The 25,151-nt window shown below is 48.5% G+C and overlaps 1 protein-coding gene across 1 annotated transcript in view; it reads right to left on the bottom strand.

Annotated features, from left to right (window-relative positions):
- Aff1 (ALF transcription elongation factor 1) overlaps positions 1 to 25,151 on the bottom strand; it is a 123,519-nt gene that overhangs the window by 30,105 nt on the left and 68,263 nt on the right. The window contains 5 exon segments of the mRNA XM_051170085.1: positions 3,879 to 3,894; positions 3,897 to 3,929; positions 7,196 to 7,232; positions 8,250 to 8,336; positions 10,182 to 10,226. Of these exon segments, the coding sequence (XP_051026042.1) occupies positions 3,879 to 3,894; positions 3,897 to 3,929; positions 7,196 to 7,232; positions 8,250 to 8,336; positions 10,182 to 10,226 (218 nt within the window).

The raw sequence follows: 25,151 nt of genomic DNA, 5'->3' as shown, positions 1-25,151 counted from the left end.
TCTGTGCAAACGCCTTCTGTGTTCTGTTCCTCTGGCAGAGTACGTGGAGCCAGGCAGGCCCTGGCAGGCACTCTTCCATGAGTCACCCCAACGTTACTTTGAGCAGGACGCAAAGCCACGTCTCGCTTCCCTTTCTGCTTCCCAGTCCCGGGCTTCTCCAAGGGTGTCCAAGGACATCTCTGCCAATATTATCAACACCGGAGGTCCCCACAGCCATTTAATTCACCTCTGACTTAGATTTTAGTGCCATTTTACTTGAGGAGGAGCAAGTGGGGCCAAGTTAACCGCAGCTATCTGTAACTGGTCCTTTTTTGAAATAGGGCAGAAATATGGGCCACAACGGCCTTGTGGGAGGCCGCGGAGGCTACAAATTACAAAGAGGACAGAACATATCACAAATGGAAAATCAGATCTTAAGCCATCATAGTAAAAGGCTGGAGAAAGGGACAGGTGGGGGAAGGAGGGAGAGAAGGCAAGGGAGAGGAAGGGAGGACCAACTGCAGAGGAGGAAGAGCCGGAGCACGGCAGCTAAGGTCCTTGCTGTCCCTCACCGTGAACTCTAGTTCTTCTCCAGAAAATACATCTAACACTTCCTTCTATGGGCAAGTTAACGGAGTCAATATAAATACACCCTAGGCTCTCAGTCTAGCAAAAACAAGGTACTCGTTTGCAAAGCACCAGGTGTAAATAGAACACTCTGCTGTGAGGGCACTTCCAAGGGTCATCCTCATAAGGGCCCATCCGCAAATGTACAGATGACAGCACAGGTGGGTGTTCTTTTGTTTCCTACAGTAGCAGGGAGATACCTAAACAGGTGGACACAGAACATTCCGCCTGACTAGTTTCTACAATTTCTTTTTGATGATACTTATCTGCCACGGGCACTTTCAGGGAGAGCTGCCAGTGAGCACCCAGCCACTACATCAAACAGTATCAACTGTCTACAAAATGGTTAATATGATATGAATCAACTGGGACAAGCAAACTGTGTCACCTCACTCTAAGGACACTCTGGGAGCTGGGGGTGTAAGTTTCCAGGAGTATGAACAAGGCCTGCACTTCTGTCCCCTGGCCCACAGAAAAACAATACATGACAAATGAGGGAAAGCCAGCAGCCATTGGGAGCCATTCAGCTGACACAGGTCCTGATGAGGTGGTTCATCTGGAGCACAGTAACTGAGGACCATACCAAGCAAGCTATTTACAGACTAGCACGTGAGACGGCTTGACTACTCAGGTTTATTTACTGAAACACCCAGACTTCCCTGGCTGCCGTGAGCTCCACCCACTCCATCCCATCCAACTCTGATGTCCACATTTCCTCTTTCAAACACAATTTTCCACATGGAAAGGAAACGAATAAATGAAGGACAGCAACCTTTTCATGCGCTCAGCAGCGAGAGGGTCAGGCGAGTACAAGCTGCAGGAACAGCAGGACAGGCGCCCTAGAGCATCAAGGCTTGTGCGCAGCAGTACAGGCGCCCTAGAGCATCAAGGCTTGTGCGCAGCAGGACAGGCCCTCTACAGCATCAAGGCTTGTGTGCAGCAGCTCTCCTGAGAGGCTGCCAACTGCCCTGGACTCGTGGAGAGGAAGAGGACAGAGGACCTGATAACCTTAGGAAGAGGAACATTCTGTGTGCTGTCCTGAAGCTGCAGATCTACATCTTGGAAAGGAAGTAGACTGAAGCCAAGCGCCATTAAACAACGAACCGTCCCTGAGCCTGGATGCAAACAGCACTGATCCCTTAGCCAGTCAGTTATCAGCAGAGCGCTGATGGAGGGCTCACTGAAAAGTCACTAGAGCTTAAGACACAGGCACACAGAAGCAAGGTGTTTCAAATGTACATTTCCTTGATGTACACACTCTGCCACCCTTTTCTCCTCCACCCCAGACTAGACAGAAGCAAAAGACCCAGGGGTAGGTACGGGCTTTGCTCTTCTTTTTAAATGTGTCAGCTATATCTAGAATTAGCAAAACTTAGGTTGGTATTTTTTTAAGGCCAGAGTTCAAATTACCCTGTAATTAATGTGCAAGGGACATTAGACTATGCCCCTAATACTCCACCTGCCACTCAAACAGCTTAACTACACTAGAGCCTGAACGTGAGGACATTAGAGCCTAAGTCACCTAGGGTGCGGTATTCACTCTCTCCACTAAGGCAAGTGTGTAAAAGGAATCCCTTTGTTCATGAGGTACGCCTCAATGTGGCACTCATCAGTACCAGGGCCCCCAACACTACTGAGTCCACACAACCTATATACCTACCTGCCCAGCCTCAGCAGTACTTCCTGTGCCTTCTTCCCCACCCCGCCTCCATCCTCACCTGCCTGACCCTGGTCCTGCTGGTACCTCATCCTGATTCTCTTAAGAGCATCGTAAGTGCTCACTTGCAATATCCTTCATCTTTTTTATTTAGAAAACTTCTTCACAGGGTGAGAAGGACTTTCAGGCATCCGCAGTTTCAATGGTTGCTATGCTATCACGGTGACACTAAGCCTGCATGTGACGGACAGAGGAGGAAATGGCTTCTCGCCCACTCCCATCCGGGTTGCTTTAGGGTACAGCAGCCGGTCACAGGGACACAGCTACTTCCTGGGTGCCCCCAAAGACAATGGCCAGAACCCTTTTCCATGACCAGGGCTTGAGCCCCAACCCTCAACCATCACAAACAAGCGCCTAGCCTGGCATCCTGGGCAGCTTAAGGGTTCCCACAGCACGCCCCTGGCCCTACCCCCTCCTCACTCGCCATAGTCTAAGCCAGTGATTCAAAACTGAAAACTAAAACAGAAAGGGGAAAATGCAAGAGACATAGGTTTGGTGGGTTTTGTCTTTTTCAGGCAGAGAACATTAACAAGCAAAACTCCTCATCCGCCAAGACCGCATTAAAATACATAAATTACATAAATTCATTTTCTATGTTAAGATGACCATCATCAACTTAACCCCATCTCACTCAGTCACGGCGACACGTTGACAATCTCTTCTGCTCAATGCATGCTTGTTGGCTAAGCCTCCAAAACACAAGGAACAAATACCGAGCCTTAAAAAAACTGAAGAATCGGGCTGGAGAGATAGCTCGGCGATTAAGATCACTGGCTGTTTGTCCAGAGGATAAGAGTTCAAGTCCCAGCACCCACACGGTGGTTCACAGCCATCTATAACTGCAGTCGCAGGGGACCTCATGCCATCTTCTGGCCTCCTGGGGCACTAGACACACACACAGGGAAAGCAGCAGGAGAGAGGGCACCTGCAATGCCCACGGAACACATCAAGGTACCAGTGACAACTCAGACATAGAGTGTGTCCCCTGACTTTGTCCCTAGCAATGACTTCCAGGGGAGGACAGTAAGGAAATACTACTTTCTATACTTTTAAGAAAGAAATTGGGTCAACGTGCTGATTAACCATCTCTAATGTGAAGACTAAGTGTCCCCAAAACCCAGAACGCATTTAGACATGCCTGGCCTGGATAAAAACATCTGGGCGGCAGACCAGGCTGCTGACATTAAGTAGGCTGGAAAATGGCAGAAAATTTCACTCTACACATTTCCTACATTTAACTGCCAGAGATAAAGCTACTTAAGTCTGAGATTCTAAAAGCTAGAGCCTCCTCTGTGCCATGGTCAATGCATAAGTAATAGCTCAAAATCTTTCTTTCAGAAAACCCCTCGGCACGTTCTGCTGTAGTGAATGAAGCTTGATTCAGCCATAACCTGGGGTCACTTCCTCCCTCCCTCTCAAGTGCAGCCGCATTTTATGACTGTCACTGGCTGAGAGCAGGAAGGGGCGTGGCCTCCAGGATGACTTACATGGGCAGTCTCAGGGTCGTGCTATCACACTTTATAAATGAAGGCCGGCTTTTCTTTTTTTTACTTACGATGTTCCCTGTTGTGATTGGGGTGGGTTGTTGAAGGCGCAGCATACTGTTCTGTGGGAAGGAGGAAGACACATGGTCAGAGAAGCACAGATGCAAGTTGTATAAACACTCGCCTGAGTCCCCTCATCGCCGCTCCTCCCCGCCACCCAGTCACAGTCCAATTCTGCACTTGGCTGCTGCTCTCTATGTGGCCTCTCAGGACTGTATTTATGGTCTCATCAGAGGACAAAGCTTGTTGAGAAACAAAACGGCACCAATAAACTCTTGGGCAGAGCTACTCTGAACAGAACTTGAGAGTGTTACCCAACCTGCTCGGAACTGCAGGGGACAGTTTCTGCTCTTCATGATGGTTGGCTGGGTCCTAGGGGCGCTCCATGACAACACTGCTCTCATATCCATCTGGCTTGACTCCCAGGCCCATCGGTGACTGGACAGCCGCCGACCCACCTGTCCGTCCTGGACCCAATCTCCCACGGCCTAAATCACTCACTCACAGCTATTTATAGACAGCCTGGTAGAGAGCAATGTGCTAAGACGTCTGGCCCAGTCTTCAAACATGCTTACAGCTGCCTGAGGGACATGAAATAGGCCACAAGCATCCACAACCTAGGGCAGTGTGAGCTAAGCACACGTGGCAATTATGTAAATTTACTGCCTTAAGATTCCGTCATAGTCGCTCCATTACCAAAGAAGGCAGATTATAGAAAGCCTGAAAGATGGCTGGATCATAGAGAATCCATGGGATTCGACCCTCGTGAACGCAGGAGGAACTTCAGGAAGAAAAGGCCTCCTGTGGAAAAGTGGACGGGTCTGTCCCAGATAAGGATGGGTAGGGAGTGTGCAGTGGCCAGGGACAGAGGTCAGAGTCAGGTTCACAGAACAGCACCAAGGACAGAAAGTTTAGGGACACAGCACAGGGGTGTCACGGCAAGATTAGTGCCTGAGTACTGGCCTCCTGTCCTAAAGGGGACAGAAAGTGAGGCAACATGCCAGCGGGGAAGCAGCTCCTGCCTGGACACAAAGTCAGGGGATCAACGTTGGAAGTTATTGTTGCAGTTACCCACTCTCTCCTCACGGTGGCAGCAGCGCTCACACCTTCAAATTGCTGTCCTAGACAGCGACCGCTCCAAAACAGAGACAGTCACAAGGACTTCTGTGAGGTCATGCTGACCAGGCTGCAAGCTGGAAATCTTAAGCAACCATGTTGTGTAACTCAGACATAAACAGCAGGGCACTCATAGAACGTCCCTACAGACTCCAAAACCTAGATTTAGAATCAATAAGCCCAGTGTTCTAAACAAGAAAGGGAGCAAGTGAACATTCAGCGAGCGGTGGTGGGGCACGCCTTAGATCCAGGAGACACAGGCAGGCGGGTGTCTGAGTTCAAGTACAGAGCAAATTCTGGGATAGCCAGGGCTACACAGACAAACACGACCCAAAAAAGAAAAAGAAAAAAGAAAAAAAGAAAAAAGAAAAAAAGAAAAAAGAAAAGGAAAAGGAAAGAAAAAAGAACTCACTTGCTGGCACACTTTGACAAGTAACGTGCTGTCTTGTTTGTTTTTGGTTTTTGGTTTTTTGGTTTCGTTTTTCGAGACAGGGTTTCTCTGTGTAGCCTTGGCTGTCCTAGAGTAGCTTTGTAGACCAGGCTGGCCTCGAACTCACAGCGATCCACCTGCCTCTGCCTCCCGAGTGCTGGATTAAAGGAGTGCGCCACCACATCCAGTTACCTAATGAGCTGTCTTAAGTGTTCCTATTGCTGTGATAAAACACCAAGACCAAAAGCAACTTGGAGTGGAAAGGATTTACTTCATCTTACACCTCTGTGGTCCCACCACGGGGGAAGTCAGAACAGGGACTCAAGGCAGGAACCTGGAGCAGGGACCATGGATGGCGGGCGGGCGAGCGAGCTAGCGAGCGCTGCTTACTGGCTTGGTCCCGTGGCTTGCTCAACATGCTTCTTACTGCACCTAGGACCCCCAGCCCACAGTGATACCCCCACTGAGAGCTGGACCCTGCACATCAATTAGCAATCAAGAAAAGGCACCACTGTCTTCCCAGCAGGCCATTTGGCAGGGCTATTTCTCAATCGAGGCTCCCTCTTCTAAAGTGACTCCAAGTTGTGTTGAGTTGCCATAAAACTAGCCTGCACGGTGCACTTTTCAGCGAAGGAGGCAGCAACCCTACTCCTCCCTTCCTCACCCAACAAACAGTGTCTGTCAAAGCCACATTCTAATTAGGATAAATTCCAAAAATACCAGAGGAAAGGCTGCACCTGAGGGGAGCAGCCGGTAAAGTGACACCCAGGAATCCACCGGTGTTTGACAGCCCCAAGGCTGCAACAGGCCAAGGGGTACTTCAGCCTCAGTCAACAAAGAGCTCCCAACTCATCTGCCACCAGTGGGGTGGATTAAAACTCTCTTTCTAAAGTTCGACCGAGCAGCCACACAGCCATGGCCCATGGGAAACAAGGTTCTGGTGACAGACTCAGACAGACGGGAAACGCAAGCAAGAAGAAAAGAGGCATACGGAAACCCTGGCCAGGGACTGGAGAGATGGCTCAGAGGTTAAGAGCACTGGCTGGTCTTCCAGAAGTCCTGAGTTCAATTCCAACAACCACATGGTGGCTCACAAGCATCTATAATGCTATCCAGTGCCCTCTTCTGGCCTGCAGGTGTAAATGCAGGCAGAACACTGTATACATAACAAAATTTGCCTTACAAATAAATCTTAAAGAAAACCCTGCCCACAGCTGGGTTGGCACTCCACTTTCAGGACTGTACCTCTGTACTGGTCATGCAACCTTAGATTGCCTGCCCAGGTGTTATCTCCTGACATAGCCATCAGTTATCTGTTTTGACAACTTATAGAAGACTGGGGCAATAAAGTCAGGGCATAGGCTGGATATGGCATCACACCTCTCCAGACAGAGAAGAGGAAGCCCGCCTTGTCCACTGGCATCACACAACACAACGAGTCCATACAGTTCCTAGGATACAACACTTAACCACATGCCAGCCACACCTTTAATCCAGCAGGGACAGGTGGATCTGAGTTTGAGGCCACCTTAATCTGGAGAGTGAGTCCAGGACAGCCAGGGCTACAGAGAAGCCCTGTCTTAAAACACAAAAATAAAACAAGCAAACAAACAAAAACAATCAAAAAAAAGTAACCATGTCACGTAATGCTGACCTGTACTTGTTTAGAATTTCATGAGAACAGTTTACTTCAAATTGTACCTACACTTGCTTGCCCCTTGTGTACCATCATCAAGTCTCGCAGCATTTTTTAAGGCGACACCAACTGTGATAGTCACTTACTTTGGCTTTGGGCTGCAGAGTTGCTGTGCAGAGGATCCTGAGAGGAAGAAGCCTTTGTTAGAGCTGTGCGGTAAGAGTCGACAGAGAGACACTACGCGGCCTCACCTTAAACGACAGTTCTATACAACTCAAATTTAGAGGAAAATGAGATGACGGTGATGAGAGCAGCCTGCCTACTGACCGCTCTCCTGCATTCACTGCAGGACACAAAGCACCCAGCCCTCTAGTCAGTCACCGTCACACTAGCAGGCAGAGGGACCACTGCCCACCAAAATCTGACCTCCGTGGAGAATCACTTTCCTTGCTTCTGGACTTTGGTGTTTCGTTTGTTTGTCTGTTTTTTGAGACAGGGTTTCTCTGTGTAGCCCTAGCTGTCCTGGACTCATTTTGTAGACTGGGATGACCTTGAACTCACAGAGATCCTCCTGCCTCTGCCTCCCTGAGTGCCAAGATAAAAGGAGTGTGCAACCTAAGATACTTGCTTCAGGGCTTTCCAAGAATTTACTTTTCCTTTGGTGTTGAGCAATTGTACTAGAATAATTTAAGGCTTTATTTTAAAACCATTATTAATGGATCTTCTTTTTATAAAACTATTGTTATAAACTGGTGAATCTGGGGTTTGTAGGAATAGCTCCTAAAAATAGTACCGTGGAAAGGACTTCCTATAAACATGAATGTGTTCACATCTGGCTGGTCAGAGCCCAGCGCTTCAAGTGCTCAGGATGCACCCTGAAGGGTATTTGTAAGTGCACTGTGAATGGAGAGATGGCTCAGGGCTCAGGAGCACTCACTGCTCTCCAGAGGTCAGAGTGTGACTCCCAGCACCAACATGACAGTATACCCCAGACTTCTCACTGCAGTGGACACTGCCTGTCGTACATCCCATAGTTCTAAAGCAGTGGACACTGTGCCTGTCCCACACCCTGTAGTTCTAAACTGGTAGACACTGTGCCTGTCCCACGCCCCATAGTTCTAAAGCGATGGACACTGCCTGTCCCACACCCTGTAGTTCTAAAGCAGTAGACGCTGTGCCTGTCGTGACTTATGGAATTACCTTTGTTGGGAAAGGGAATCTGGACGGCTCGGCTGTGCTGGGTGTGTGTATGGCTGTCAGAGGAGGGGGCCATGAGTGGGTCATTTCCTAGAAAGAGATTTAGAGAAGGAAAGGAAAGGCAAATACATGTAAGTGGAGCATCCATTGCTAGTTAGTTTTGAACTTAAAACGCAGAGTATATTTGGTGGTCCCCAGGAAGCACAATCTGAGAGGATATTTGCTTGCTTTTAGAGCAGTGCCTGCACCAGGCTACACTGGAAGATGAACTTACAAAACTGACATAAGACAACCTAAGGACAGGTGACAGACACTGACTGGGCCCAACGCTGAACGTTACAGGGCACAAGAGCTCCAGAGGCAGGTGTTGGCGGTGCAGGTGTCCCTGGGAGGGTGGCCACTCAGCACGTTCCTCTGCAGGGCTTCTTCATTGCACTTCCGGGAATTATTGAAGTTCAAAGGAAGAACTTTCCTGTTTGACTTAAACAAACAAGTCATTCAGGGCACCCGCTCCACTGGGGAGGGTTCTGATAGACTTGACCCTTTCCCAGGCAGCGCGCTTAGCAGGTTCCACAGCAGGAGGCTTTGGTTCCTCGTTAGCAAAACTTTAACTGTTATTCCCTACCTTCTCGGTTAAAGACAAGATTTCCAAAAATTACAAATTAACATGCTTTTCAGCACAGACATGGCATTTATGTTGCTTTGCTTAAAAACTCAAAGGGAAGTAGGGATCGCCTATTAATTAAAAGAACATATACATAGCGTGTATGTGTACATGCACACACATTTCTTGAGGTAAAATGTTAGATAAGCATTTCACAGATGAGAAAACTTATTTTTTACAATAAAAAAAAGGGGTGGGGGTGGGGGAGAACTAAACAACTGAGCCAAAGCCATGCAAGAAGCTTAAGGCTCCTGTCTCCCTGGTCAAGGCAAAGAAGTCATATGACACACCTAAAGGGGCCTCTGTCCCAAAGATGGGCACCGCAGCCGCTGCACAGCCTCCTCTGCGTGCCACACTCCACCCTGGCTGTGCAAGCTATCAAGGCGCTGAGTGGCTCCTCTTGCCATCCTGGCTTTCTCAACCCAGAGCACAGACATGCAGCACCTCCCTGGCCCTCCCTACTGTCCCCATGAGTGGCCAGGGCAGGGGTGAGGGTAAGAGACCTTGTACATGCCAGGCAACACTGTGGGTGTGGGCTCTTAGACCACTCTGAACCACTGAGCAGTCCTCCTGCCCCTGATGTGGGATCTGACTACTTCTTGTTAAACACGAACTCCTGCCTTATCTGCTACAGGCCATCTGCTTTGCCCCAACTGGATATCCCCCCACCTTTCTCTCCCTCTCCTTCTCTCCTTCCCTCCCTCTCCCTCTTTCCTTCACTCCCTCACTCCCCCCCCCCCCCACCCCACCCCGCTCGCTTCCTCTCTCTCTCTCTCTCTCTCTCTCTCTCTCTCTTTCTCTCTCTCTCTCTCTCTGACAACCAGCAAGAGTGGCCTGAATTCTGGGCCTCAGTTCTCACTAAGAAATAATCTCTGACCACTTATTTTGTGAGGGTAAGTGCTTAGATATATAGAGTGAAAAAACACTGTGCAGAAACAGCACAACTTTTAGGGAGGGGGTGGGTGGTTGAGGCAAGGTGTGCAGCAACTCTCCTGCCTCACCACATTAGCTAGTTAACCCCTGGGATCTCCCATGCTACCCTCCATAAGGCAGCCCTTCTCTGGGAACTAAGCAGCCGCCTCCATCCCTATAGGAGAGCAAAAGTGAGAAATTCATACAACTCCAACCCAAGTTTCTACAGCTGTAAACCTCATCTTAATGAGTGAAATCTGGTAGTGTTGGACAGCACTGCTCACTGAAGTGGAGCTGCGCAGGCACCTGTCTGTTTGGTTCAGGGGTCCTTCAAATGACACCCGTGACTCCCCACTCACCTTCAGAATCTCTTCCACACAGTGCACGTCATTGGAGAACGCCTGCTGCAAAGGAAGTGGAGGAAAGCTTAGTTCAGATGATAACGGTAGGCAGGGGTGTGGATGGGCACAGGCAGGGTGATAACGGTAGGCAGGGGTGTGGATGGGCACAGGCAGGGTGATAACGGTAGGCAGGGGTGTGGATGGGCACAGGCAGGGTGATAACGGTAGGCAGGGGTGTGGATGGGCACAGGCAGGGTGATAACGGTAGGCAGGGGTGTGGATGGGCACAGGCAGGGTGATAACGGTAGGCAGGGGTGTGGATGGGCACAGGCAGGGTGATAACGGTAGGCAGGGGTGGTGGATGGGCACACGTAGGGTGATAACGGTAGGCAGGGGTGTGGATGGGCACAGGCAGGGTGATAACGGTAGGCAGGGTGTGGGATGGGCACAGGCAGGGTGATAACGGTAGGCAGGGGTGTGGATGGGCACAGGCAGGGTGATAACGGTAGGCAGGGTGTGGATGGGCACAGGCAGGTGTGATAACGGTAGGCAGGGGTGTGGATGGGCACACGTAGGGTGATAACGGTAGGCAGGGGTGTGGATGGGCACAGGCAGGGTGATAACGGTAGGCAGGGGTGGGATGGGCACAGGCAGGGTGATAACGGTAGGCAGGGGTGTGGATGGGCACAGGCAGGGTGATAACGGTAGGCAGGGGTGTGGATGGGCACAGGCAGGGTGATAACGGTAGGCAGGGGTGTGGATGGGCACAGGCAGGGTGATAACGGTAGGCAGGGGTGTGGATGGGCACAGGCAGGGTGATAACGGTAGGCAGGGGTGTGGATGGGCACAGGCAGGGTGATAACGGTAGGCAGGGGTGTGGATGGGCACAGGCAGGGTGATAACGGTAGGCAGGGGTGTGGATGGGCACACGTAGGGTGATAACGGTAGGCACGGGGTGTGGATGGGCACACGTAGGGGCACTTCAGGACCCACCCTTCACCACCAGGCACCGGGGACTGCACTGCAGAGGGAGGTAAGAGTCGCCAAATGTCATTGACAGAAGCATACACGTGTGCCCGCCCCAACTAAACGTGACTGAAGGGAATAGTGAGGGTTGGGGATGCAACGCAGCAGTCCAGCGCTTGCCAGGCTTCTGTAAGACCCACTAAAGAAGGGAGAAGTGGGGAGGGAGGGATGATGGGGGAGAGAGAGGAACAGATCAGTAGGTCTAAGAGAGCACCAGACAGAACAGAAATGGAGGCGAAAGGGATCTGGCAACACAGTCGGCCATAGAGAAGCCAAGCTAAAAGAACACGGACAGACATGGAGGTCATCTGAACACTAGTGCACCCACATAGCAGAGGCCCACATCCAGTCAGGGATAGCTCACCATTACAGCCTTCTACAACTCATTTTATGTTTGAAGATCTCGCTGTCTGTCTGTCTCTCTCTCTGTCTCTCTTCTCCCACCCACCGTGTGTGTGTGTGTGTGTGTGTGTGTGTGTGTGTGTGTGTGTGTGTGAGAGACATATATGTAGGTACTCCCAGAAGCCAGAGGATGATGTCAGGATCCCTGGATCTGAAGTTACACGGGGCCGTAACTGCATGGTATGTGCACTAGGAATAGAATTCGGACCCTCTAAAAGAACACTATGAACTCACAGCCAACGAGCCATCTCTCTAGCCCCAAAAACCTCAGTTTAAATTAAAACAGTGTCCTACTTCACTTCCGCTGGAATTTTTACTGTACAGAAGCACACAAACACACACAGAGTGAGCAGACAAGGCCCACTCCCGGGGCCTCCACTTCACCTCTAGCTCATCAGATGCCAGAGCTACCGTGAGTACTGACAGCGTGGACAGCTCCTTAGACCCTCAGCTTATATCTGTATGCACTTTTAAGTACAAAGAAAACAAAAGGTTAAATCTAAAACAAGGAACACTGCCTGCAAATCTAGTTTTCAATGGAGCGGCTCCCTTTGTTCAGTGTCAGCCCTGAGCAACGTACACAGAGCTAGCACTATACACCCTGTCCCCTTCCTAGCTCTGCTGCTGCCACCGTCACACAGGGGAGGCCCTGGTTAGAATGCCACCTACAGGCAGCAGGCAGATGCAAGCTCAGCTACCATGTAAGAGCGGCCTACCCTACAGCACTGGTGCTGTCACAACAGAAGGTTATTACTACCCCACCTGTCTCCTTCCAAGAATGATAAAAAGAAAACAGTACATTTGCACCATGCTAAATAAATAGAGTCTGAAAGTCGTGTCAAAATTCAAACACAATGTGATCTGCCTCAGTGTGTGTTCAAAACATTATTATATTCCCTGACAATTTGTGGATATTTTTGGAGCGTGCTATTTCTGAGGCATGACCAGGAAGTTCAAAGATACAGCCAGAAAGGGTTAAGGAAATCTGTATTCCGCCACACGCACTGAGCCCACCACCGACCTTCTGCATGGCAAAACTAGCTTTTCGCTTCCAAAAACCATTAAAAGATGCCAGGAGACCCAGACCACTTGGCAGTGCTACATTCTAACATAAATGTCAGATATGAGTATAAAATATGAATGTAAGGGCCTGGAGAGATGACTCAGAGGTTAAGAGCACTGGCTGCTCATCCAGACGTCCTGAGTTCAATTCTCAGCAACCACATGGTGGCTCACAGCCATCTATAATGAGATCTGGTGCCCCCTTCTGGCCCGCGGGTGTACATGCAAGCAGAGCACTGTATACATATATATAAATCTTTTTTTAAAAAAATATATGGCTGGGCATGGTAGTGCACACCTTTAATCCCAGCAGAGGCAGATGTATCGCTGTGAGTTTGAGGCCAGCCTGGTCTACAAAGCGAGTCCAGGGCAGTCAAGTCTACACAAAGAAACCCTGTCTCAAAAAACAACAAAAATATGAATATGTACTAGTTTCAGTAACTTGACATCCATTGTTAGAAAAAGTCACAACCAGTAGTGAAAGTGAATCAACACAGAGACTGGGACTCTAATGACACAGGGCAACAGTCCCCTCCTGCCTGAGGCAGGGCACGAAAGTGGGGATGCAGTCAAGGTGACTGGCTATCGATGGACACAGTAAAGCATGCCCTGACGAGGACCAACAACAGAGCTTGCCAGTTATTCCCAAATCACAGAATGAGGTGGGAAGCAACCCTCCCTCCAGGGATAGCGGTGAAATTAGAGACCATCTCCTGCTCACAAAGCGGCAGACGGAACCCTCACATCCCCTCATCCTGTTGCCGGGGGACAGCATTTGATTCCTAGTGCTCTCGTCCCACATTCCCCTTCACACAGCCCATCGGCTGCAGCCTTAGTTGGTGCTCCTGCCCTTTCTCCCCAGCCTTCTACGTGCTCCAGGCTCCCTCTGATCCTGTATCTAAGCGAAAGGGCTGGCTCAGTGGCTCAGTGGGTAATGGTGCGAAGCCTGACCATCTGAGTTCAATCCCAACAAGCCACGTGGCAGGAGAGAACCAAATCCCAGTTCTCCTCTGACCTCTGCATCTGTGCCATGCCACATGCGCTCATGCGGACACCACACGCTCCCCCACAGTAAACTTAAAACAAGAGAGGCTACAGGGGAGTCGGTGCAGCAGCTCAAGTCCACCAGCTGTTCCGTTCCAATCTCTTCTCTCCCCACAAACTAGATGCAAGACGCAGAACTGCATCTTTCTGCACTAAGGACCGCCTCCTGGGATAGAGTGGAACCTCCAAGTCTGCCACGACAGAAAACTTCCCCAAAAGGAGGGGATTCTGAACAGAATCCTGCTCCTAAAATCTGCATTTCCCCCCCCCCCCAAACCCACAGCTCACGCTCAGTGCATGTTGCTCCTGCTGAGCAGCGGCAGCTGCAGGCCCTTTCTACAGCTCTTGCCAAAGAACGATCAATCAGTTCTGGCCATGAGACTCAGTGGCAGATTTTTTTAAAAGATCCCTTATGGAACACAGGGTAATAAAATGCCACAGCAAAATCAATGACTGATCGTCAAGAAGAGAAGGGTGCTCCCTAAGGGAGCACAGGCTGACTAACTCCCAGACCTCACTGCTGTGTCCGCGTGCCCAGAACAGGCAGGCCACCACTGCTGCGCCTCTGTTGTCACTTCACATGGGGATTCCATTCGGAGCCCCCCTGTCCCAGCAGGCGTGCTGCCCAGGGGCATGGCCTTAATGCAGGACAACAGCAGCACTCAATTAAGCAAGGAACATAGCAGCTACTTACTGAATTCATTATACTGGGTCTTGCACTTACACAGCATTATTTCCTCAAATTGATACCATTGATTATAAAATTGATCACTAGCTTGGCATGGAGAAAGTTGTTCCACTAAATACACCCATCAACCCTATTACACAGCCCTATAACAAAACCCTGCAGATCAATTAAGATGTCTCAGGGAAGGGGACACAATATCTAGTTTCATTCTCTTATCAACCACTGTGGCAGGCAGTTTTCATAACAGGCAGGCTAAAATCGTGTGTCACACAAGGTCGCACAAAAGCTCTCACACAGCTGAGCCAAGCTTCAAGATCCTGTCAAACTGGCTTTCCGAAGACTGTCAGAGACAAACACGCCAGCATTTGAGGAAGAGCAGGTTTCTGCTCTGTGCATGACCAAAAACATTTGTTAAGGAGCAGTGTTTCTCCATTTCCTTCTTCACGCAGCAAAACTGCACTTTGGGGTTCACATTTCCCTGCCTCTCGCTACCCTCTCGTGCGCACCTCTCAGAGCAGAGAAGACCCAAGGCTGTCTGTGGCCTGAAACAGCGAGCAGCTACGAAGGTCTTCGGAGCTTTGTTTTACTAAAGCTGAAAGGACCGAGCGGAAGAAGCTCCTTGCCGTCAGCTCCCGCAGGCTCAGCCTTGCGTCAAGTTTCAACAGAACAGCATTTTTGCAATGATGCTATTGTCTTAGAGGCTTACCAGGCAAACGGAGGCCACAGAGGTCAGACACCGGGAGCCCGACCTCAGCTTCTCTAGGCTGGCTTTGCTTAGGACCAGCTCTGTGATCTTGGATAAAATTCAAGACTGGAACTATTTCCTTACTGTGATAAAGGAGAGTATTACCACACCTAACCATCTCGAAGGAGCAGTGTGAAGGAAGCCAAATGCATGGCCACGGAAATGAAATGTAAAAGCTGGCAAAAGGAACCAACATACTGAATGCCTAGTGCCAATGTGAATTAGCAAAGGACGCTTTAATAACGGGACTGTTGCAAAAGACGTTCCGACAAATTCTTATGGAAACGTTTGCTCAAATCCGCTGCCCCTCGGACTGCGGTCTGCTGCCGCTTCCCCACGCCACTGGCTCACTGACATGCATGCCCCTGTTCCTGTCTGAAACCCATTCTCTTGCCTTCCTCCTGCTCAGAGATTTGGGGAAACGTGCCCAGCTGCTCCCCTCTGCCCAGGTTGCCTAGGTGTTCAGCAGGCTGCTCCCAGGGGCACACTCCGGTACAGCATGCCTCCCTCAGCACTGTGCATGCTGTGTCACTGCGGGGCCCCCAGACCTGTCTATAAACACCATAGAGCTTCCTCTTTCTGGATTACAAGTTCTCTGAAAGCAGGGGCCAGCCATGCCCCACCCCCACACCTCACCACACACACCACCTGCTACTTAAACGACGCTAACAACGTTTGCTGGGGTTTTCATGTCTTCAAATTTGGGGTTCCCATGTCTTCAAACTTGGGGTTCTCATCTCTGAGGCTGGAGACATGACTCAGGGTGAAGAGCAAGTGCTGCTTTCCCAGAAGACCTAGGTGGGAACCCCGACACCCACAGCCATCCATTCCAGGGGAGCCAGCCTTCTTCCAGCCCCTCCACAGAGGTGTGCCAAGCATGCACGTGACGGTGCACAAACACACGTACAGACAAAACACCGGTACCCATAAAAGAAAAGTTCTAAAATGAATTTCAGATATGAGAGTTTTGGAAATACTAGATGCCGTAGGATGTTTGAATTAGAAATCAACACCTGAGTAACTATGTGGAAACTAAGTAGAAATTATAGAAACTACATAGAAAGTAGCATACGCAGGGCATACAGGACACATCTGTCCCTGTCTCTCCTCAGAAACACTGGAAGCACTGAATTTAAAAAGAAAAAAAGTTCCAGAGTGGACTGGCAACAAAGCAAAGGACTGACAATATCTTACGGGCAGAAGGACAGAGGGTTCAAAACTCCAGCATCGACATGGCAATGGCTCCCATAAAGGAGGCTGTGGGGGCAAGAGAGAGGAGGAGACTGTGTGTGAGCCCCTGTGTGTGTGTGAGCCCCTGTGTGTGAGGGCCTGTGTGTGAGGGCCTGTGTGTGTGTGAGCCCCTGTGTGTGTGTGAGCCCGTGTGTGTGTGTGAGCCCCCGTGTGTGAGTCCCTGTTGTGTGAGGGCCTGTGTGTGAGCCCCCGTGTGTGAGCCCCCGTGTGTGAGCCCCTGTGTGTGAGCCCCTGTGTGTGTGTGAGCCCCCGTGTGTGTGTGAGAGCCCCTGTTGTGTGAGCCCCCGTGTGTGAGCCCCTGTGTGTGTGTGAGCCCCTGTTGTGTGAGCCCCTGCGTATGAGGCTGAGGTGGATGTCTTCTTCCACTGCTCCCCAGCATGTTTTGTTTGAGGCAAACTAGGCCAGATAGTGAGGCAGCCACTGGGATCTGCCTGTCTCTGACCCTCTGGCCCCAAGCAGCAGTGGCAGGAATGTGGTACCCAGGCCCAGCTTTCACATGGTTCTGACTACGCCGTCTCAGGTCCTCAGACTTCCAGAAAAAGCATTTAACCGGAGAGCCATCTTCCCAAGTTTTCTTTCTTTCTTTCCTTTCCTTTCCTTTTCTTTTTGAGACAGGGTCTCTCGGTGTAGCCCTGGCTGTCCTGGACTCACTTTGTAGACCAGGCTGACCTTGAACTCACAGCAATCCACCTGCCTCTGTCTCCCAGAACGCTGGTATTACAGGCGTCTGCCACAGTGCCTGGCTAAGCTGCCAAATTCTAATTGTGTGTGTTCTTTGACTTATAGCACTGATGATACCCATATGTTCTGAATAAAATGTTTACAAGGTTTCAGGTAAGATCAGTTTACAAACACCTAGATACTACAACAAGTAAAACTTCTATCTGAATAATAAAATTATGGTACATACAAAGAAATATATGCAACTATGACAAAGGACAAAGGAGCTTTATGTGCTGATGAGGGAATATACATATATATATATGAGATTACCAAGGAGGTATTGCCCTGACTATATGAAATAGAAGAAAAAATAAATAAGGTGCTATGCCAGTATTTGTATAAATGAAAAGTGCCAGAGGCTAGACCATCCGTTTGATGTTGCCTACTATGCTTAAAATATGCTAAAAACAATGTGCAAAAAAGTAACACCATCTTCTTCAAGGAGGTCTGTCTGGGAATACAAGAATTTACAAGATTTCAATGCTGTATCTCCTTTTTCTTTTTTAAACTTTTTAAGTTCTAAGCCCTTAAATCCATCACTTAGTGATCAAAACAAAGAAGAAACAACCTAGAGAAACATTAGACTGAAATTAGAAACTTGTCAAATTCCTACCACCTCTCTTCAGCTCCTGGAGCTTTTTTAAACTGTCCTCCTGTGTCTCCTGCGGGTGTCCTCAGCAGCTTCCCCCCCGCCACCGGCCCACCACACAGAGCACCGCACTGAACTGCTGCCTACCAGACTGGCAGCCACCTTCCCAGAGTGGACTTGATGCACAGGCAACAGGGCCCAGACCTGCTCTCGCTTTCTAAATGGAAGGTTGGACACAGCCACAGGTCTGTAACCCCAGTGGTCCTGCGCATCACAGGGGAGGCCAGCCCAGCACACACAGAAAAATAAAAAATAAAAAGAGTCGCTATGTTAAACAAAGTAGAGGTTGTTCCCGAAATATGCCCTGCGGTATATGCTTGCTCTCTCTCAAATATGTGAGTGCATTTGTACAAGTGCACCATGGACACTGTACACCACACCACATATCACACACACACCAAATACTTGAACAAATAAGTATTGAATATACATAGGTGAAATACCAAAAACCTGGATTGACTGTGAGGAGAAAACATGAGACAATGCATGTTAAAGTCTGTGCCATACAAATAACTACATGCAATTATATGACGGCCGCCACAATCATAATCATCACTTCCAAGAAAGATTAGAGACGGGAACCCGAGGACCTGACTGAACAAGGCTTGGCATAGTGTTTAATTGTATTCTGTGAATAAGCTGTAAATCCAGGAACACACTCACACCGCCTGGGTGTGGCCGCCTCCGCTGGAAGATGCACAAAGGTACAGGCATCGCAGCACTGCAGCCCCCGGGCAACTGTCTTTATGTCTACTTCCAACTCCAAAGTTTAAGATAAAGAGTTTTTGAGGCTCCTGGATAGACGTTATGGGCATTCTTATAGGCCAAATTAAACCAATAACCACACCGCACGTTGTACATACACACACACACACACACACACACACACACACACACAAACCCAAGGGTGTTTGAGACTGTTACTAAAAGATTTCACTAATTAAGGCACCCTATACAGTTTTCTTCAACTGCAAATATGCTGTGTGGGTTACATTCAACTGCTAAAACCTCCAGGGATTACTAACGGGGCTAGAAAGGTGAGTAGGTAAAGACACTCAGTGTACTTGGCGAGGACCCCTCTTCTGGCCTCCCTGGTCACTGCTCAGGTGCAGAAACCCCAACACACACAGAGGTGGCAGCACATGTCTTTAGTCCCAGCACTCAGGAGGCAGAGGCAGCCAGATCTCTGAGTTTGAGGCCAGCCGTGTCACAGAGTGAGTTAGTACAGCCAGGGCTATAGAGAGAAACACTTTCTCAAAACAAACAAACAAAATAACATTTTTCACTAAAGATTATTAAACAAGTTTCATTTCTCTAAAAGTATTTCCAAAATGTTGGCATTTTTTAAAAACTTACATGTATTTGTGTACAGTGTATGTATGTAACTGGGTGCATGCATATCAAAGTGTGTGTGCGTGTTGTGTGTGTGTGTGTACACACAGACGGAACAGGCATTGGTTCTCTCCTCCCACAATATGCACCCCTAGGATTGAAGTCATGTCATCAGGCTTGGTGGCAGTAGCCTTTCAAGTTGTGTGAAGTTTTTTTCTTTATTATTATGTATACAGTGTTCTGCCTGAGTGTACATTTGCAGGCCAGAAGAAGGGCATCAGATCTCATTATAGACTGCTGTAAAACCACTCTGTGGTTGCTGGGAATTGAACTCTGGACCTCTGGAAGAGCGACAATGCTCTTAACCACTGAGCCATCTCTCCAGCCACCCCATACCCCCCTTTTAACAGGTTGTTGTTTTGCATTTTGGTGCTAGGGGATTTGAAGTGCGCTAAGCACACCTGCAACCACTGAGCATGTGGTGTTGTAAGAAGTGAAAAGTGCACACACCATCACCATACCCCTAAACACCTCTGTTTAAATAGAATCCAACTGCGTGCCAAGCACAGAAGTTAGCACACACTCAGTTAGACACTATGGCTCTTCAAACAGCTTCTCAGGAGGAAGATGCAGGAAAAGACTGTAAATACAGTGAAGAGGGGCACGGTGGCACGTGGCTGACTAGGTGGCACGTGGCTGCCACCCCAGGTCCCAGGCAGCCCAGGCCATCTTCGACCACAGAGTAAGACAAAATTACAGAGAGGAACTTGCTGTTTCTTCCCAACAAAACCTGCTGTGGGAAGAGAAAGCAGCTTTCCTGTGGGGCGATCAGGAGGGGGAGGTGGCTCTTCTCTGAGATCCCCCACTCCTGAAATCCAACCACATTCAGTAAGCAGTGTTCTCGTCCTTCTCCTCCACACACCCCGCCTTCGTGGGGTAGAGGGGCAGGGGTGTCTCTGTGAGACAGGAGCACACACAGGCGAGAACCCCCTAAGTCTGTCTGTACTGGCTCTCCACTCCACCTGTGACATGAGAGCCTACAGCCCTGCTCATTTAAAACAGTTTTAGGCAAACTGTTCTAGCCACAAACTATGACCACTTTCTGATTGTCACCAACTAAAGCATAAAGCAAAACTGGACTCAAGATGGGGGGAGGGTTGACAAACAAACAAACTGAAGTCTGCAAACCCTTACAAGAAGTAGCCTTCAAAGACCAATAAAAGTGATTTGACAATTTCCTGTTCCTTCCCGGGCAGTCACTTGATCACACAACTGTTTTAATTCGTGTCATAAAGAGGGGTTTTTCCCCCCCAAAAAAGAGGTTCCTATTCTTGAGATCTGGACTCAGAAATAAAAACAAATTACTGACTAGCATTTCTCTCCATATGGAATTATAAATGTCCACTGGACACACAGTGCTAACAATGTGGAGGAAATGCCACTGTACCCAATTTCTGGTACTATCCTTTGCCAGGGATTCAGAGCTCCTAAGTTTTTTGTAACACTTGCAAGGTGCACGGAAGCCAAATTACAATACTCACTAGTGCGCTGCATACATACCAACAGTCAACTACGTTCTCAGTACAGAAGTTAAGGCACTGTGTTGAAGCTCACTTAGGAGTAGCACACCTGGATGACAAATGGTCACCGCCCATTTGACTACACGCCTGGCCTCACGTTCCAGCTTCCATACCGACCGTGAGCCATCGCCGTTCACCCTCAGTGCAGGGAGCGGAGGTCCCCAGTGCGGAGGTCCCCAGTGCGTTAGCCTCTGAAGCACTGGGGTTTGGATGGAAGGTCACAAGAGGTCTTGCGAAGCTCATTGTGGGTATAGCAACCACGAATGATTTAGTGAGAATGGCTAAGCTGGCAGTAAAGGGTGAGAAAAAACAAAACACCGAAAAGGACAAGTCTAGACACCTCATTGCAGTGACTTAAAAAAAAAAGACAAGTTCTTTCATAGGGCCTATAGAATAATGTCTCTTTCTAAAACCCAATTCTACTACTTACTAAAATGACTTCAGGATGCATGTGTGCGAGTGACTGCTAGAGCCTGACCATCAGCTGCGTAAATATGAGTGCATCTCCAAGCAGAGTGTATCGCTGCAAGGAGGGTGTGAAACCACAACGGATGCGTTGTAACTGTGCTCTACACTACGACCCGTCTCTTGCCATTCGGGTCTCTCAGTCATAACTGACACACAACTCTGCTCGAAACAACAGTACTGCATTACTCTGTCAGAGACTTAAACCCGCTGGCTCTACCTTTAAGTGGTCGTGTATGTCACATTTAAGTGGCATACAGCATTTGGAAACCATATCCAATTCTGCATTTCATGGGTGCTTGGACTTTTTTTTTTTTTTTAATGACTATAGACTGAGGCTAGAGAGGCATACCCTAAGAAAAGGGAGTGGGTGGGACTTTCCAGCAGCTTCTGGATGAGGTTGAAAGAAACTGAAGTCATAGGCATGAGATAAGCCATTTAATCCATGCCTCGTCAGGACGGACGGAAGATTTTATCCCAGGCTCACTCCTCGGTAATCACAATGTCTCCTCCAGGCTAGGTGTTGCTCGCCTGTCTCCTGGCATTGCTTTCAAAAGCAAAAGCCAGAATCCAGTGCAAAAGAAAAGAACAGAAAGAAGAAAGAAATTATTGCAGTGGCAGCTGAACAGCTCCAAACCCCCACGGTGAGCACAGGCATGGCAACCACCACAGGAGGAGGCAGAGCAGACAGCCTGCGCTTCCACACACTCACCAGGAACCAAATACCTTTCTGTGGTAAATATAACACGTATTATTGTGCACTTGCCTAGAATGTACAAGCCCTGGGTTCAATCCTCAATACCACACACACACACACACACACACACACACACACACACACACACACACCTGCTCTAAGAATGAACTATTAGAATATCATGCATATGCACACCTTTAATCCCAGCACTTGGAAGGCAGAGGCAGGCGGATCGCTGTGAGTTCGAGGCCAGCTTGGTCTACAAAGCAAGTCTAGGACAGCCAGAGCTACACAGAGAAACCCTGTATCAAAAAAAAAAAAAAAAAAAAAAAAAAGAATATCATGCATAGGTCATTATAAATAAATATATTTGCATTTGTACAGCTGTTTAAAACCAAATTTGAGTAGAAGTAATGGTGTGAGCCTGTGTCCACCAGAGGTCTCTGAAGTCTGGACTGACTTGTCTTCGATACCGAGACCCTCTCTTGAAGAAGGTAGCAAAGTGTGGATAGGAGGAGAAAACAAGGAAGGAATTTAGAAAAAACTTGGTCATCACACTGAATCCCAGAAAAAAAAAAAAATGTAATCTTTTCCTGGCATATCTTCATATATAAACTGGTGTTGGAAGGATAGAGAAACTGCATAAGACCTCAGCAAAGGTCCACCAATCAAAATTGAAAATATACTTATATATTTGTATATTTTCATTATGTATATGAAATATACTTGAGTAAGCACAAAGTTCAGTGATAGTACTTAATAAATGCAGGAGGAAGGTCAAGGCAAGGTGTGGGTAACCTCACACCTGAGGGACTGACACAAGTTCAAGGTTACCCTGAGCTATATAACAAGACCTTGTCTCAAAACAAACTTGTTTTATACAAGCACTTACTATGGAGAGGGAGAAATTACCTGCAAAGTGCTCTAATATTTTCTGGTTATAAGCAATCTGCTACAATTTTAAAAGCTAAGAAAACAGCTTTGCCCTTATTTTGGAAACACAACAGTCACTGACTCCTCTCAGACCCGTCTCCTCCTCCTCTCACGTGGGGGCTTCTAGCTGCTGTCTGTGGGATGCACGGACAGGGTGGTGGCCCTCCGACTCAACGCTCCAGAGGCACGATCTGGAGCCCAGCCTTGTGATGCCCAAGGGCACACATCAGCAGCCAGCCTCGTTCACCTCAGTTCCCCATATTCCTATGTCTACTGCCTCTCGCGTTCACACCCGTTCCTTCTATGCTTTTCCAGAACACAGAATCTAGAAGCCAGAGAAGAGACTCTGGGAAACAAGAAACCACTCTAACAGTACAGCAAAAACAACTGCCTTAGGAGAGGGACTGCACCTCCCTTCTGTATGACCCAGCAGCCACCCTCTGGATGATTCCGACACCTGGCCCACGGCCCGTGAGAGAACAGGACTGGAGTGCACCCACTTCCTTCCGACACAGTGATCGCGCCACCAGCTGGGGGACGACCTGGGACATGTGACATTCAAAAGACTTGCTTAAGGTCCCTTCAGCCTGACCTTCTTCAACTGGTCTATTGTAATAAGTTCCATGCAGTTAACTAGAACGTTCTGTCACGCTGCACCAGCAGGAACCGCTGTTCAGAATGAAGCGGTGCACCTTCACACTGGCCACAGAGCAGGGAAGCCTTTCCACTTTAAGTGTCATCTCCATGTCCAGCAGTGGGTGCTGTGAGGAACACAGTTTCTCCACACACGTCTGTAGGTGGAACGAAGTAGCTAGGATACTGTATTTAAAAGACAAAACAAAGAGCCAGGTGGTTGGCACACGCCTTTAATCCCAGCACTTGGGAGGTAGAGCCATGGGGCTCTCTGAGTCACCCTGTCTACAGAGTAAGCTCCAGGACAGCCAGGCTGCACTGAGAAACTATGTCTCAAAGGGGAAAAAAGAGAATGCGTACGTTCTTGCAGCGGACCCAAGTTCAAATCCACATCCAGGGCTCACAATGGCTTGTGGCTCCTGCTCCAGGAGGATCCAACGCATATGGCATCTGCACTCACACACACTCTCACACCTTAAGAAAAAAGCGCACGAAGTTTCCCAACCTTCTAAACAAGACTTGAATTCAAAATGCTCTTTAAAAAAAAAGAAAGAAAGAAAAGCATTAAGCCGGTCGTGGTGGTGAACGCCTTTAATCCCAGCACTCGGGAGGCAGAGGCTGGAGGATCGCTGTGAGTCTACATCTATAAAGCTTGTCTAGGACAACCTAGGCTACCCGGGGAAACCCTGTTTCGTAAAACCATAAAACCAAAAAAAAAAAAAAAAAAAAAAAAAAAAAAAAAAAGGCGCATTAAGCTCTTTAAAGGGCAATGCACTTATGTTCTGGTTTTTAAATAATCAGTATCTTCAACCTATAACCTTGCAGCATTTGCCAAGTCATTCATAAATTCAGAACCAGTGTTTGAAAGATACAAGAAAAAAATCATTAGCTATAGGAATTTTCATTTATGCTTTTAATTGCCATAAAAAGATATACATGTGGTCAGACCTGGTGGTATTATCCTGTAATTCCAACACTCAGGAGGCCTGAGCTACAGAGTGAGACAGTGTTTCAAAACACACAACAAAAACAAGCCTGCATTTGCTACAAATATCAAACTACCTGCACTGTCTCTACCTTCGCTGCCATTATTCTAGAAGGAAGGCAGGCTCCAGAGTCCAAACAGCCACACAAGTCTCAAGAGGGAGCCCAAGTCTCCTGTGGCAGACAAAAAAAGGAACAAGAAAGCCCTGTGTTACCTATCAGGTGTGCACACTGCAGAGAGGACCTGGGAGGTGCAGAATGCCTGTGGCTGGAAAGTGCATTTACCTTGCTTATAGTCATGCACACAGCAGACTGAACCAGACCGCACTGATTGTTTCATTGAAGAGAAACAGACAAAACACAGCTCATTTGAGACCTGGCATCTCTTGCCTTGCTCCACACCCTCCATCTTCTGTGTACTCTTCCCTACCTGGACCCTCTGCTGGATACTTACTGAGGGGCAGTGGGGCACTTACCTCCCTGAGCATCTCTTAATGCCTTCCTACATGGCAAAAAAAGAAAAAAGCTTTCCTGTCTCAACACTTTTACATTCATGCTACACACTAACTTTAAGAACATACACACACAAAATTGGCACACACAAAAAATTAATCTGTTATGCATTTCAAGACAATTCTGTCACCTAAGTTTTGTTACTCTAACAGTCATCTTAGCAGTCTGCTGAGGTGATCACTGCAGAGAAATAGAAGCCATGGTGACGACAGCCACTGCATCCAGGGCCAGGTCCATCACTACCAGCAACGTCACTGAAAT

This window comes from Acomys russatus, chromosome 28, assembly GCF_903995435.1.
Source record: "Acomys russatus chromosome 28, mAcoRus1.1, whole genome shotgun sequence".
Classification (NCBI taxonomy): Eukaryota; Metazoa; Chordata; class Mammalia; order Rodentia; family Muridae; genus Acomys; species Acomys russatus.
This window is presented reverse-complemented; position numbering and strand designations above follow the sequence as displayed.